Here is a 13,747-nt window from a genome sequence, read left to right on the forward strand (position 1 = left end):
GCATCGGTACTATGTTCTTACATGTGTTTGGTTCCATAGCCCATATTAGCTAGTAGACTCTGCTGTAATTCAAACTGTGAATTTTTAAATTGATCAATTCTGATATGCTAAGCCGAGCACCTGTATGTGTTAGGTCATCATACCAATAACTATCACATTAACTTCCCTTCCTTTTCTTTGGAATAAAGGGGGAAAAAATTAGAAATGTCTGATTTTAAAACAAACTAAGTGATAAATGAGAACAATGATGTTATCTACAATTTCATCACATCTAGTAGAAAATTAGTTTAGTAGAGGCACTCAGTTTTTAAAATTAATTTTTATTCTTTTTTTTTTCTTAAATTAAGTTCTAACTTAAGACCTGAGTGATGAGTTTTGGGGGAAATAAAAACTTTGTTTATTTTCTAAAAAGACATTCTATTGTGATAAGTTAAAAACATCTGTTTAATAAGGTAGCTTAAAATAGTGTGTTTGTTAACAGACTTCTGTAAATGAATCATCTGCAAGATATTTAGCTAGTTTTTATATTTTGAAGCTTAATTTTTAATCCAGCACAGCAACATTCAAAATAACAATCTCTGAAACTTAAGTTTTCTGTTCCTAAAATGGGACACATTTTTAAGTAAATTGCTTTAAAAAATCACTTATTAAGATACGCAGAGGGCGGGCCACGGTGGCTCAGCAGGTAAGAGTGCTTGCCTGCCATGCCCGAGGACCCGGGTTCAATTTCCGGTGCCTGCCCATGCCAAAAAAAAAAAAAGAAAGAAAGATACGCAGATACACGTATCCTGCTGTCCACCCCATGGGATAAAAAAAAATGAATTTACCTAGCTTGGTAAACCACACTACTTCTCCCACAGTAAAATGCCTGCACCCGAGCTGTGAAAGAGCTACACAGTAAGTGAGCAAGTAAGGAAGGGTGCCTATTGTTTACTGTTCTCTTGCCAAAGAACTGCAAAAAAGGGATTGAGTTTGACTGGTGTTGGCTCTGGCTTTTCTGCATTCCAAACTGTCTGAGGCACTGAGAGCGAGAGAAAGAGCAAGAGAGCACGAGCACAGGCGAGACCGGTACACAGTGTTTTGTGTACCTGACTGACATGCTGGAAAGAACATGCTAGTGACACCCAGAAGCTTCACGCAATGCAGACCCCAGGTAAGAGTTCCTAGAGTATGTCTGCGACAGGAATTAAAAGTTTGTGTGTGTTTGGAAGGAATGTGGCTTTTTAAAAAATTACACAATGACTGTTTACCTTTGTGATTATTGGCTTTAAAAAATAGGTTTGTTTTCATTACTTAAGTTCACAGGAAGATTGTGAAGACTCAAGCACAGAAATAGTCATCTGAAAAACTCAGATAAATTAAAAGGATAATGAGCATAACACAATATTAACACTGCGAGACACTTGTTCTTTTAATAATTTGAAGTGGGTTCTTATTGATGTTCCCTCAATTTTTTATGAAATATAAACAGAACTTAGAATGGATGATTTACATAAACTCTTCAGGATGAATAAATAAAGGTGTTTCTCTCTGAGGGAGATAGAATATAGTAACTATCAGCCTTGCTTGAATCTTGGTAACATATAATAAATCTGTATCATTCAGAAAATTCAACAGGTTAGATCCATGTACAACAGTAGAAGCATTTAAATGAAAACCTTGCTTGTTATTTTTGCCCAATATTGACTTTTAATATCCTCTGCCAGTAAATGACAAGTTAGAAACTTAGGCTGACTGACTCATTGAAAGTTAAAGCCTAATGAAACTTTAGAGATCATCTACAATCCACTCTCCACCTTCAAGAACATTGAGGACAGAGAAGTGTAGTGCTTGCTCAAGCAGAGTTAGAAATGAAAACACATACCCTCTGATTCTCAGTTTTAATGCTTTTTCTAATTATGCTTATCTTTGTATTTTATTTATACTTGATCTGTTGACTTCAGGTACCATGAACTATTGCCTAAATAGACCAAAGGTATCAAACCTGGATTGAGATCCTAATGGGAGGGAGTAAATGGGATGCCATCAAAAAAGATGCCGTCAAACCGATATTGATAGTATGCTTTTGATAAAAACAAAAATATATGACAAAATAATTATCAGAAGAAAAATATGGCTTTCAATTTTATGTAAATAATTACATGGTTGTGGCTATTCTGAATAAATGTATCAGAGTAAAACTCTTTTACTATATGCAAGTATCAATCTTCTATTCCATTCTATTCACTGGAAGCAGGAAACCTTCTCATATCCATTGCCTTCCCTATGTTTACTGAAAGAAAAGAAAAAAGAGAAGTGAAATGATAATTTAAAATTATCTATTTAGACCAACTGCTTCCTTGTCCAGGGTCCAGCTCCATTTCTCTCCGCTTATAAGGGCCCCTGGCTACTTCACCTCACGTATTATGCATTAGAGGATGATTCTAGTAACACTGAGAGTCACAATAGACAGTGAACATCTGTCTTCATACATTTTCATTGAGTCCCCAAAAAAGGTTGCTGCCCTTTCCATTTTTCTGGAAACTATTGTGGGGTGTGTCTAGTGAGCTAAATAGGGAAGATAGCCTCTGTTGAAAGGATCTGTCATGGCTCTTTACAACTACTGAGAACAAGTTAGCTTGATTTGGCTATATGCACAGTGAAGAGATGTTGTTCTTTTGTGTCAGAGCTTGACCTGCTCATTCCAGTTTTCAGCTGGGTCTGAATAAATGCAGCAGTGATTTACAAGTCTGTTTGGGCCGAGCAGTAAGTTGTAAGAAATAGTTTCGTTATTGCTCTCGGCTATCGGAAACCAAATTACAAAGTGAATTCTCCACCCAGTAGGAAACAAGAGCCTATTTGTCTTGTTACAGAATCCATTATTATTAAGTGCACTCTTTGTAAGAGGAATGACGACTGTGAGAATGAGGACATAACACTATCCAACTTAACAGTATTCATGTTATATCACACAGGGCTTAGATTTTGTCTCAGCTTCATCCTGCATGGAGTTTATGAGAGAATTGCTATGAATGTATATGTACAATAAAAATAGATCACTGGTTGATAGATATTTGGATGGATAGATTCATAGATACATAGGTAGACAATCTAATATTAAAATGAACCTTGGGCTTAAGGATATTTCCTGATGTCAAGAACAGTCAGAGGTCATTTAACTATTAGTAGTGTTTTACTGACCTAAGTTAAAAGGCATTGTTTTATTAGCCAACCTAAGCATTGTAAAACTTACTACTGTGTATTACAAAAAGAAAAATGTGAAGAAATCACATATTTCTTTTCCTTTCTGAACACATGTCAGATTGTTCAAGTGTATGCCATCTCTATAGAGAAAAACTATAGCAGGGTGCACACTTTGTGACTAAAGACAGATTTTAAGTGGGAATAGAGTGGGCTAAAGTAAGATGAGTGGCATGAGAAAAACTCGCATGTAAATAATTTTCTTTTGGCCATTGTTTTCTTAAAGGCAAGACCATTTTCACTAATGATTTTTTCCTTTATATGTTTCTTGAAACTGTTTTCTATGAACTGTATATACACCTATAATTTATGTATTTTTTTCAAAGAAAGTAAAAAGCTCTGCAATATAGCTTTAACATTTTTCTGATAAAGTTTTCACTACAACTAATCAAAGTTTTTGACTTATTCAAAGGAATTATTTCTGCTTTTTCCCTACAGTTTCTGTCTACCTCTTGAATATAATTCTATGCTTTATATCTTAGTTAAAAGGAATTAAATGTGAAAAAAAAAGTGAGATAATTTTAAATTAACTACTTAGACCAATTGCTTACTTGTCCAGGGTCCAGCTCAGTTTCTCTCCACTTATAAGGGTCCCTGGGTACTTCACCTAATGAATTATGCATTCAAGGATAATTCTAGTGGAGAATTTTGAGAGTCACAAGACAGTGAACATCTGTCTTCATACATTTTCATTGAGTCCCCAAGAAAGGTTGCTTTCCTTTCCATTTTTCTGGAAACTACTGTGGGGATGAGAGAGGCCAACTATTCTATTGACCTATTCTAGTAGTTGAAACTATTAGAATAGAATGGAAACTATTCTATTTCTAAGAATGAAATCTCTTCAAACAAAAAGGCAAAAGACAAGAGCAAGGGCAGGACTTGAGGCTGGTCATGTGAAACACTGAGTTGTCAAATTAAAAATTCTTTGCTCATGAAAGATACGTGGTTATTTACCCAAAATTCTCAGAATTCTTGATATAGACAATATGGGTGAGTTTCCCCCTCTGCTCTCTTGTCTTGACCTTCAGCAGCCTCTAAAGAGGAAAAGTATTATAGATTTGTTTTGTTCTTTCTGTTCTCATTTGTTCTTTCATGCTCTCTAGTGGTTGCTCTTAGTTCCTGTTTTTAGTTCACTGTATATCAGCTTTAGTGAAGAGCAGGTGAATAAAGTGAAATAAGGTTCACATGTTTCTTAAATTTAAGTAGCATGAATATGCTTGAAATATCTGATTCTTTCAATGCAGAATCAGAGGAAAATAACCCAATTGTTTCATGTCCTGTTGTTTCTTAGTGAACAGTGACTCAAGAAAATGGGTCATGACTCAGCAATATGAATACTCTTACAACTATATATTTGTTGTTGTGTTAATGCTGACGGGATTCAGTCTATCAAAATTCCACATTTAATTATGGGCATGACTTCAGCTTGTGTTTGGAAGTTTTAAGCGGTGCCACACAGAATACTTTCTTTGTATATACTTGACATTAGAGACTTACTGAATTAGTGAATAAAATTCAGATGAAAGTTTTTGTCTTCTTTGGTACCCTCCTTGCCCCTATTCAAACCTTACTATCAGCTGACCTGGTAGTGCTATGAACTTTGGAGAGGGAGCCAATAAAGAGTTCCTGTTCATAGTTTGACAAAGTAGAACTCCACCTTTCTGTCATTCTCTATTCCACTGCACTTTATAAGGAAATGAGTTGCTCAAACAGCAACTTGAAAAGTTAGTTTAATTTAGTACAGTCCTATCCTTTGAAGAAGAAAAATTATGTGGTTTTACTTGCTGTTCCTTGTGTCATACCTTAGAAAGTAAGTGACTTGAGCTGTCACATTCAAGCAGGTGTCATTTCAGATCAGGTGCTGTCTAGAATAGCCAACCTGTTGGACAAGTTGTTGACTGATGTCTTGCATCTAGTTTCAATCATTGAAACTACATGTTTCTTTGAGTACCTTTGAGAAGCTTTATAATGGCTCTGTTGTGTTCATAGATACTACATTTAATTTATATGTATATTAGAAAAACTGGCTATTCTTTCATTTTTTGATCCTCTGGTTTGTAACTTTTTTTTTTTTTGTGAAACTGTACTCATTTGGGTTGTGTTTGATTGATTTGATTTCTGGTCTCTTGAGTCAGATAATAAACAAGATGTTGGGCTCCTACTTCTTTAATAGCTCCTTTCTTCAGGAATGCCTAGAATATAAATTGTCAGATAAATAAATGAAAAATGACGTGTGATGAGGCACCAAAGTCAGTTTGAGCTATGAAAAATTAATAGAATTCTAGAAAGTTTAACCTCTGTGAATACATAGAAAGAATTCAGTTTGTTCAGTTAAAGATGCCATAATCTATTTAATAGGAAAAGATAATCGTCTCTGGAATATTATGCAGCTGTAAGACAGAATAAAGTCATGAAGCATGTGACAACGTGGGTGAACCTTCAGGACATTATGCTGCATGAACTTAGCCCAAAAATGAAAAAAAGGACTAATACTGTGTGGTCTTACAATATGAACTGACATTAATGAATGAACTTTGAGAATTAAACTTAAGAACACAGGTTATCAGGAGATAGAAAGAGGGTAGAGATTGGGTATTTGGTGCTAAAGGAGTACAGAAGGTACAACAGGACTGATTGTAGAGATTCAAAAATGGATAGCACAATACTGTCTGATGGTAGGACAATAAAATAAGTTTACTGAATGAAGCTGAATGTGGGTATGATTGGGACCATGTATTTCACCAGAAGTAAAGATAAGAGGATAAAGACCGATATAGTATGTTCTAGTTTGCTAGCTGCCAGAATGCAATATACCAAAAATGGAACAGCTTTTATAAAGGGGAATTTAATAAGTTGCTAGTTGATAGTTCTAATGCTGTGAAGCTGTCCAGATCAAAACAAGTCTATAGAAATGTCCAATCTAAGGCATCCAGGGAAAGATACCTTGATTTAAGAAGGCCAATGACATTCAGTGTTTCTCTCTCACCTAAAGGGAAGTGTTTTACTTTCTTCGTCTCCAAAGGTCACTGGCTGGTGGACTCTGTTTCTCTTGTCTTTCTATCATGGTTCTGCAGCTCTCTCCTTGTTCTCAAAAGGAAACTCCAAAATGTCTCCTCTTTTTTGGATTCCAGTAAACTAGACAAGACCCACGTAGAATGGGTGGAGACATGTCTCCATCTAATCAAGTTTAATACCCATAATTGATTGAGTCACATCTTTGTGAAGATAACCTGATCAGATTTCCAGCCTGTCGTACTGAAAAGGGATTAGAAGAAACCGTTGCTCCCACAAGATTGATTAGGATTAAAACATGGCTTTTCTAGGGTACATAAATCCTTTCAAACCAGCACACAGTATACCTTAGGAATGCCTAAAATGGAAAATGATGTGATTAAATATGCAATATATGAATGTTTTTGCAGGAGGGAAAATGAGTATGAACACATTGCAAGGTATTGAAAATGGGATAGTGTGCTGGTTTGAATCTGTCGTATGCCCCCAGAAAAGCAATGCCCTGTAATCCTCATTCGGTAATTGCTACGTGGGAGCTTTTTGAGTATCCATGGAAATGTGACCCACACAATTGTGGGTAGTAACTTTATTTTTTCCTTTTCTTAATGCAATTTTATTGAGATATATTCACACACTATAAAAACCATCTAAAGGATTACAAACATTGGTTCACAGTATCATAACATAGTTGCGCATAACATCCCTATGATCAATTTTAGAACATTTTCATTACTCCAGAAAAGAAATAAAAATAAAAAACCCAAGTCCTCCCATACCCCTTATCCCCACCCCCATTATTGACCCATAGTATTGGTGTAGTACATTTGTTACTGTTGATGAATGACTATTAAAACATTACTGTTGGGCAGGCCATGTAGTTCAGCAGGCAGAATTCTTGCCTGCCTTGCCGGAGACCCAGGTTCTATTCCTGGTGCCTACTCATGTAAAAAAAAAAAAAAAAACACACACACATTACAGTTCACAATAATCCTTAGTTTGCAAGAGGTAAATTTTTTCCCATAAAGACCCTCTATTAGCCCAGGACCCCACCGGCCGGTGGACAGGCACGAACGCGCCAGAACGACTACTAAAGAACTAGAAACTGTACAGAACAGCTCCCGGAGCCACGACGGAGACCAGACACACACTGTACCCCATTCCGGAACGGCTGGACTGGCTAAGAAACTCCGCTGTGGTGAGGTCTCCGAGAGGCGCACGCTTCCCCGGGCCGAAGCGGCTGGCAGCCGGAGCCCCTCCTTCCCTCCTTCCCGGGCCGGCTGGGAGCTTTGGATCGGGTTCCCCAAGCCGTGGCGACCAGAGCCCCTTCCACACATGCGGCTTCCCGGGCCGGCTGGAAACATTGGACCAACGGTTCCCCAAGCCGCAGCGGCCCTCCCACACGCGGCTTCCTGGGCCACCTGGGAGCTTTGGAGCGGCAGTTCCCCAAGCCACGGCGGCTGGTGACCCTCCCCCACGCGCGGGTCCCCAGGCCAGCTGGTAGCCTCGGAACAGTGGTACCCTAAGCCGCGGTTTCCGGTGACCGCAGCCCCTTCCACACACGCGGCTTCCTGGGCCGGCTGGGAGCATTGGAACAGTGGTTCCCTAAGCCACAGCGGCTGGAGACCCTCCCCCACGTGCGGCTTCCCGGGCCGGGTGGTAGCCTCAGAACAGCAGTCCCCCAAGCCACGGTGGCCGGCGACCACAGCCCCTTCCACACAAGTGGCTTCCCGGGCCGGCTGGGAGCATCGCAACAACGGTTCCCCAAGCCGCGGCGTCTGGCGACCCTCCCCCACAGGCAATTACCCGGAGGGAAAGGAAAGAGTCTCCAACAGTAGTAGAGACTGAGCCCAACCTAACACCAATAGTGGCATTAAGGAACAACTTCTGATTACTAATAATAGGCCCTCAGCTCAGGCGAAACTGATCAAGGCGGAAGTCGCCGAGTGGGCTAACTGAAAAAGAGGAAAGAGGGCGAAACAGAGCCTTCCGCGGCTGTTTTTACGGAGGCTTCGTTGCCTCTGGACTCAGCACTGGGATTACATAGGTTACAATAGCCCTGAACGCAGAAACAGGCTGCTTTTAGGGCCCTCTACCACCTGAACCTTCCCCGCGGGAGGGGGGAAACGCAACTCAGGTGGAATCCATCTCTCAAGGAATTCAGATCCCAGGACTTCACAATTTGAAGCCATTAAAACCAACCTACAACCTTTCCTCTGTCTCCACCACACACCCAGCAGCGAGAGTCTTCCAAAGTTAAAGGAGCCACAACATCTTTTGCTGGTGGGACGCGCAGGCAGACAAGCACCACATACTGGGCAGGATAAGAAAAACAGAGCCCAGAGACTTCACGGGAAAGTCTTTCAACCTGCTGGGTCCCACACTCAGGGAAATCTGATTAAATGCCCAGATGCCAGCAAAAAATAACAAATCACACCAGGAAAATTGAAGATATGACCCATTCAAAGGAACAAACCGATAGCTCAAATGAGATACAGGAGCTGAGACAACTAATTCTGAATATACGAACAGAAATGAAAACCTGTTCAAAACTCACATCGATAAATTGAGGGAGGACATGAAGAAGGCATGGGCTGAACAAAAGAAGAAATGGAAAGTCTGAAAAAAACAAATCACAGAACTTATGGGATTGAAAAACACAGTAGAAGAGCAGGGGAAAAAAACAATGGAAACCTACAATGGTAGATTTAAAGAGACAGAGGATAGAATTAGTGATCTGGAGGATGGAACATCTGAAATCCAATAAGAAACAGAAACTATAGGGAAAAGAATGGAAAAATTTGAGAAGGGGCTCAGGGAATTGAATGATAATATGAAGTGCACAAATATACGTGTTGTGGGTGTCCCAGAGGAGAAGAGAAGGGAAAAGGAGGAGAAAAACTAATGGAAGAAATTATCACTGAAAATTTCCCAACTCTTATGAAAGACCTAAAATTACAGATCCAAGAAGTGCAGCGCAACCCAAAGAGAATAGACCCAAATAGACATTCTCCAAGACACTTATTAGTTAGATGTCAGAGGTCAAAGAGAAAGAGAGGATCTTGAAAGTAGCAAGAGAAAAACAATCCATCACATACAAGGGAAACCCAATAAGACTATGTGTAGATTTCTCAGCAGAAACCATGCAGGCAAGAAGACAGTGGGATGATATATTTAAATTACTAAAAGAGAAAAACTGCCAACCAAGACTCCTACATCCAGCAAAATTGTCCTTTAAAAATGAGGGAGAAATTAAAACATTCTCAGACAAAAAGTCACTGAGAGAATTTGTGACCAAGAGACCAGCTCTGCAAGAAATACTAAAGGGAGCACTAGAGTCAGATACGAAAAGACAGAAGAGACAGGTGTGGAGAAGAGTGTAGAAAGAAGGAAAATCAGATATGATATATATAATACAAAAGGCAAAATGGTGGAGGAAAGTATTACCCAAACAGTAATAACACTAAATGTTAATGGACTGAATTCCCCAATCAAAAGACATAGACTGGCAGAATGAATTAAAAAGCAGGATCCTTCTATATGCTGTCTACAGGAAACACATCTTAGACCCAAAGATAAACATAGGTTGAAAGTGAAAGGTTGGGAAAAGATATTTCATGCAAATAACAACCAGAAAAGAGCAGGAGTAGCTATACTAATATCCAACAAATTAGACTTCAAATGTAAAACAGTTAAAAGAGACAAAGAAGAACACTATATACTAATAAAAGGAACAATTAAACAAGAAGACATAACAATCATAAATATTTATGCACCGAATCAGAATGCCCCAAAATACGTGAGGAATACACTGCAATCACTGAAAAGGGAAATAGACACATGTACCATAATAGTTGGAGACTTCAATTCCCCACTCTCATCAATGGACAGAACACCTAGACAGAGGATCAATAAAGAAATAGAGAATCTGAATATTACTATACATGAGCTAGACTTAACAGACATTTATAGGACATTACACCCCACAACAGCAGGATACACCTTTTTCTCAAGTGTTCATGGATCATTCTCAAAGATAGACCATATGCTGGGTCACAAAGCAAGTCTCAACAAATTTAAAAAGACTGAAATCATACACAACACTTTCTCGGATCATAAAGGAATGAAGTTGGAAATCAATAATAGGCAGAGTGCCAGAAAATCCACAAATACATGGAGGCTCAACAACACACTCTTAAATAACAAGTGGGTCAAGGAAGAAATTGCAAGAGAAATTAGTAAATATCTCGAGGCGAATGAAAATGAAAACACAGCATATCAAAACCTATGGGACGCAGTGCTAAGAGGGAAATTTATTGCCCTAAATGCCTATATCAGAAAAGAAGAAAAGGCAAAAATGCAGGAATTAACTGTCCACTTGGAAGAACTGGAGAAAGAACAGCAAACTGACCCCAAAGCAAGCAAAAGGAAAGAAATCACAAAGATTAGAGCAGAAATAAATGAAATTGAGAACATGAAAACAATAGGGAAAATCAATAAGACCAGAAGTTGGTTCTATGAGAAAATCAATAAGATTGATGGGCCCTTAGCAAGATTGACAAAAAGAAGAAGAGAGAGGACGCAAATAAATAAGATCAGAAATGGAAGAGGAGACATAACCACTGACCTCACAGAAATAAAGGAGGTAATAACAGGATACTATGAACAACTTTACGCTAATAAATACAACAACTTAGATGAAATGGGCGGGTTCCTGGAAAGACATGAACAACCAACTTTGACTCAAGAAGAAATAGATGACCTCAACAAACCAATCACAAGTAAAGAAATTGAATCAGTCATTCAAAAGCTTCCCAAAAAGAAAAGTCCAGGACCAGACGGCTTCACGTGTGAATTCTACCAAACATTCCAGAAAGAATTAGTACCAACTCTCCTCAAACTCTTCAAAAAAATCTAAGTGGAGGGAAAACTACCTAATTCATTCTATGAAGCCAACATCACCCTCATACCAAAACCAGGCAAAGATATTACAAAAAAAGAAAACTACAGACCAATCTCTCTAATGAATATAGATGCAAAAATCCTCAACAAAATTCTAGCAAATCGAATCCAGCAACACATTAAAAGAATTATATATCATGACCAAGTAGGATTCATCCCAGGTACGCAAGGATGGTTCAACATAAGAAAATCAATTAATGTAATACACCATATCAACAAATCAAAGCAGAAAAATCACATGATCATCTCAATTGATGCAGAGAAGGCATTTGACAAGATTCAACATCCTTTCCTGTTGAAAACACTTCAAAGGATAGGAATACAAGGGAACTTCCTTAAAATGAGAGAGGGAATATATGAAAAACCCACAGCTAATATCATCCTCAATGGGGAAAAATTGAAAACTTTCCCCCTAAGATCAGGAACAAGACAAGGATGTCCATTATCACCACTATTATTCAACATCGCGTTGGAGGTTCTAGCCAGAGCAATTAGACAAGAAAAAGAAATACAAGGCATCAAAATTGGAAAGGAAGAAGTAAAACTATCACTGTTTGCAGACGATATGATACTATACGTCGAAAACCCGGAAAAATCCAAAACAAAACTACTAGAGCTAATAAATGAGTACAGCAAAGTAGCAGGTTACAAGATCAACATTCAAAAATCTGTAGCATTTCTATACACTAGCAATGAACAAACTGAGGGGGAAATCAAGAAACGAATTCCATTTACAATTACAACTAAAAGAATAAAGTACTTAGGAATAAATTTAACTAAAGAGACAAAAGACCTATACAAAGAAAACTACAAAAAACTGTTAAAAGAAATCACAGAAGACCTAAATAGATGGAAGGGCATACCGTGTTCATGGATTGGAAGACTAAATATAGTTAAGATGTCAATCCTACCTAAATTGATTTACAGATTCAATGCAATACCAATCAAAATCCCAACAACTCATTTTTCAGAAATAGAAAAACCAATAAGCAAATTTATCTGGAAGGGCAGGGTTCCCCGAATTGCTAAAAGTATCTTGAGGAAAAAAAACGAAGTTGGAGGTCTCAAGCTGCCTGACTTTAAGGCATATTATGAAGCCACAGTGGTCAATACAGCATGGTATTGGCATAAAGATAGATATATCGACCAATGGAATCGAATAGAGTGCTCAGGTATAGACCCTCTCATCTATGGACATTTGATCTTTGATAAGGCAGTCAAGCCAACTCACCTGGGACAGAACAGTCTCTTCAATAAATGGTGCCTAGACAACTGGATATCCATATGCAAAAGAATGAAAGAGGACCCGTATGTCACACCCTATACAAAAGTTAACTCAAAATGAATCAAAGATCTAAACATTAGGTCTAAGACCATAAAACAGTTAGAGGAAAATGTAGAGAGATATCTTATGAAACTTACAATTGGAGGCGGTTTTATGGACCTTAAACCTAAAGCAAGAGCACTGAAGAAAGAAATAAATAAATGGGAGCTCCTCAAAATTAAACACTTTTGTGCATCAAAGAACTTCATCAAGAAAGTAGAAAGACAGCCTACACAATGGGAGACAATATTTGGAAACGACATATCAGATAAAGGTCTAGTATCCAGAATTTATAAAGAGATTGTTCAACTCAACAACAAAAAGACAGCCAACCCAATTACAAAATGGGAAAAAGACTTGAACAGACACCTCTCAGAAGAGGAAATACAAATGGCCAAAAGGCACATGAAGAGATGCTCAATGTCCCTGGCCATTAGAGAAATGCAAATCAAAACCACAATGAGATATCATCTCACACCCACCAGAATGGCCATTATCAACAAAACAGAAAATGACAAGTGCTGGAGAGGATGCGGAGAAAGAGGCACACTTATCCACTGTTGGTGGGAATGTCAAATGGTGCAACCACTGTGGAAGGCAGTTTGGCGGTTCCTCAAAAAACTGAATATAGAACTGCCATACGACCCAGCAATACCATTGCTAGGCATCTACTCAAAGGACTTAAGGGCAAAGGCACAAACGGACATTTGCACACCAATGTTTATAGCAGCATTATTTACAATTGCAAAGAGATGGAAACAGCCAAAATGTCCATCAACAGACGAGTGGCTAAACAAACTGTGGTATATACATACGATGGAATATTATGCAGTTAAGACAGAATAAACTTATGAAGCATGTAATAACATGGATGGACCTAGAGAACATTATGCTGAGTGAGACTAGCCAAAAACTAAAGGACAAATACTGTATGGTCCCACTGATGTGAACTGACATTCGAGAATAAACTTGGAATATGTCATTGGTAACAGAGACCATCAGGAGTTAGAAACAGGGTAAGATAATGGGTAATTGGAGCTGAAGGGATACAGACTGTGCAACAAGACTAGATACAAAAACCCAAAAATGGAGAGCACAATACTACCTAATTGTAATGTAATTATGTTAAAACACTGAATGAAGCTGCATCTGAGCTATTGTTTTTGTTTGTTTGTTTTATATATTTTTATATTTTTTATTTTTATTTTTTCT

At 38.3% G+C, this 13,747-nt stretch overlaps 1 protein-coding gene across 8 annotated transcripts in view; it reads left to right on the forward strand.

Moving 5' to 3' along the window:
- Positions 1-13,747, forward strand: part of RASAL2 (RAS protein activator like 2) — a 562,368-nt gene that overhangs the window by 348,543 nt on the left and 200,078 nt on the right. Inside the window, exon 1 of one of the 8 annotated variants that reach the window (XM_077157104.1) lies at positions 754-1,153. The exons of the other annotated variants lie outside the window; for them this stretch is intronic. Coding sequence (XP_077013219.1) covers positions 1,141-1,153 — 13 coding nt within the window. The 5' untranslated portion in view covers positions 754-1,140. Of the gene's footprint in view, positions 1-753; positions 1,154-13,747 lie in introns of those variants that run through there. 8 annotated transcript variants of the gene reach the window in all.

The sequence above is a fragment of the Tamandua tetradactyla genome, chromosome 4, assembly GCF_023851605.1.
Source record: "Tamandua tetradactyla isolate mTamTet1 chromosome 4, mTamTet1.pri, whole genome shotgun sequence".
Lineage (NCBI taxonomy): Eukaryota > Metazoa > Chordata > Mammalia > Pilosa > Myrmecophagidae > Tamandua > Tamandua tetradactyla.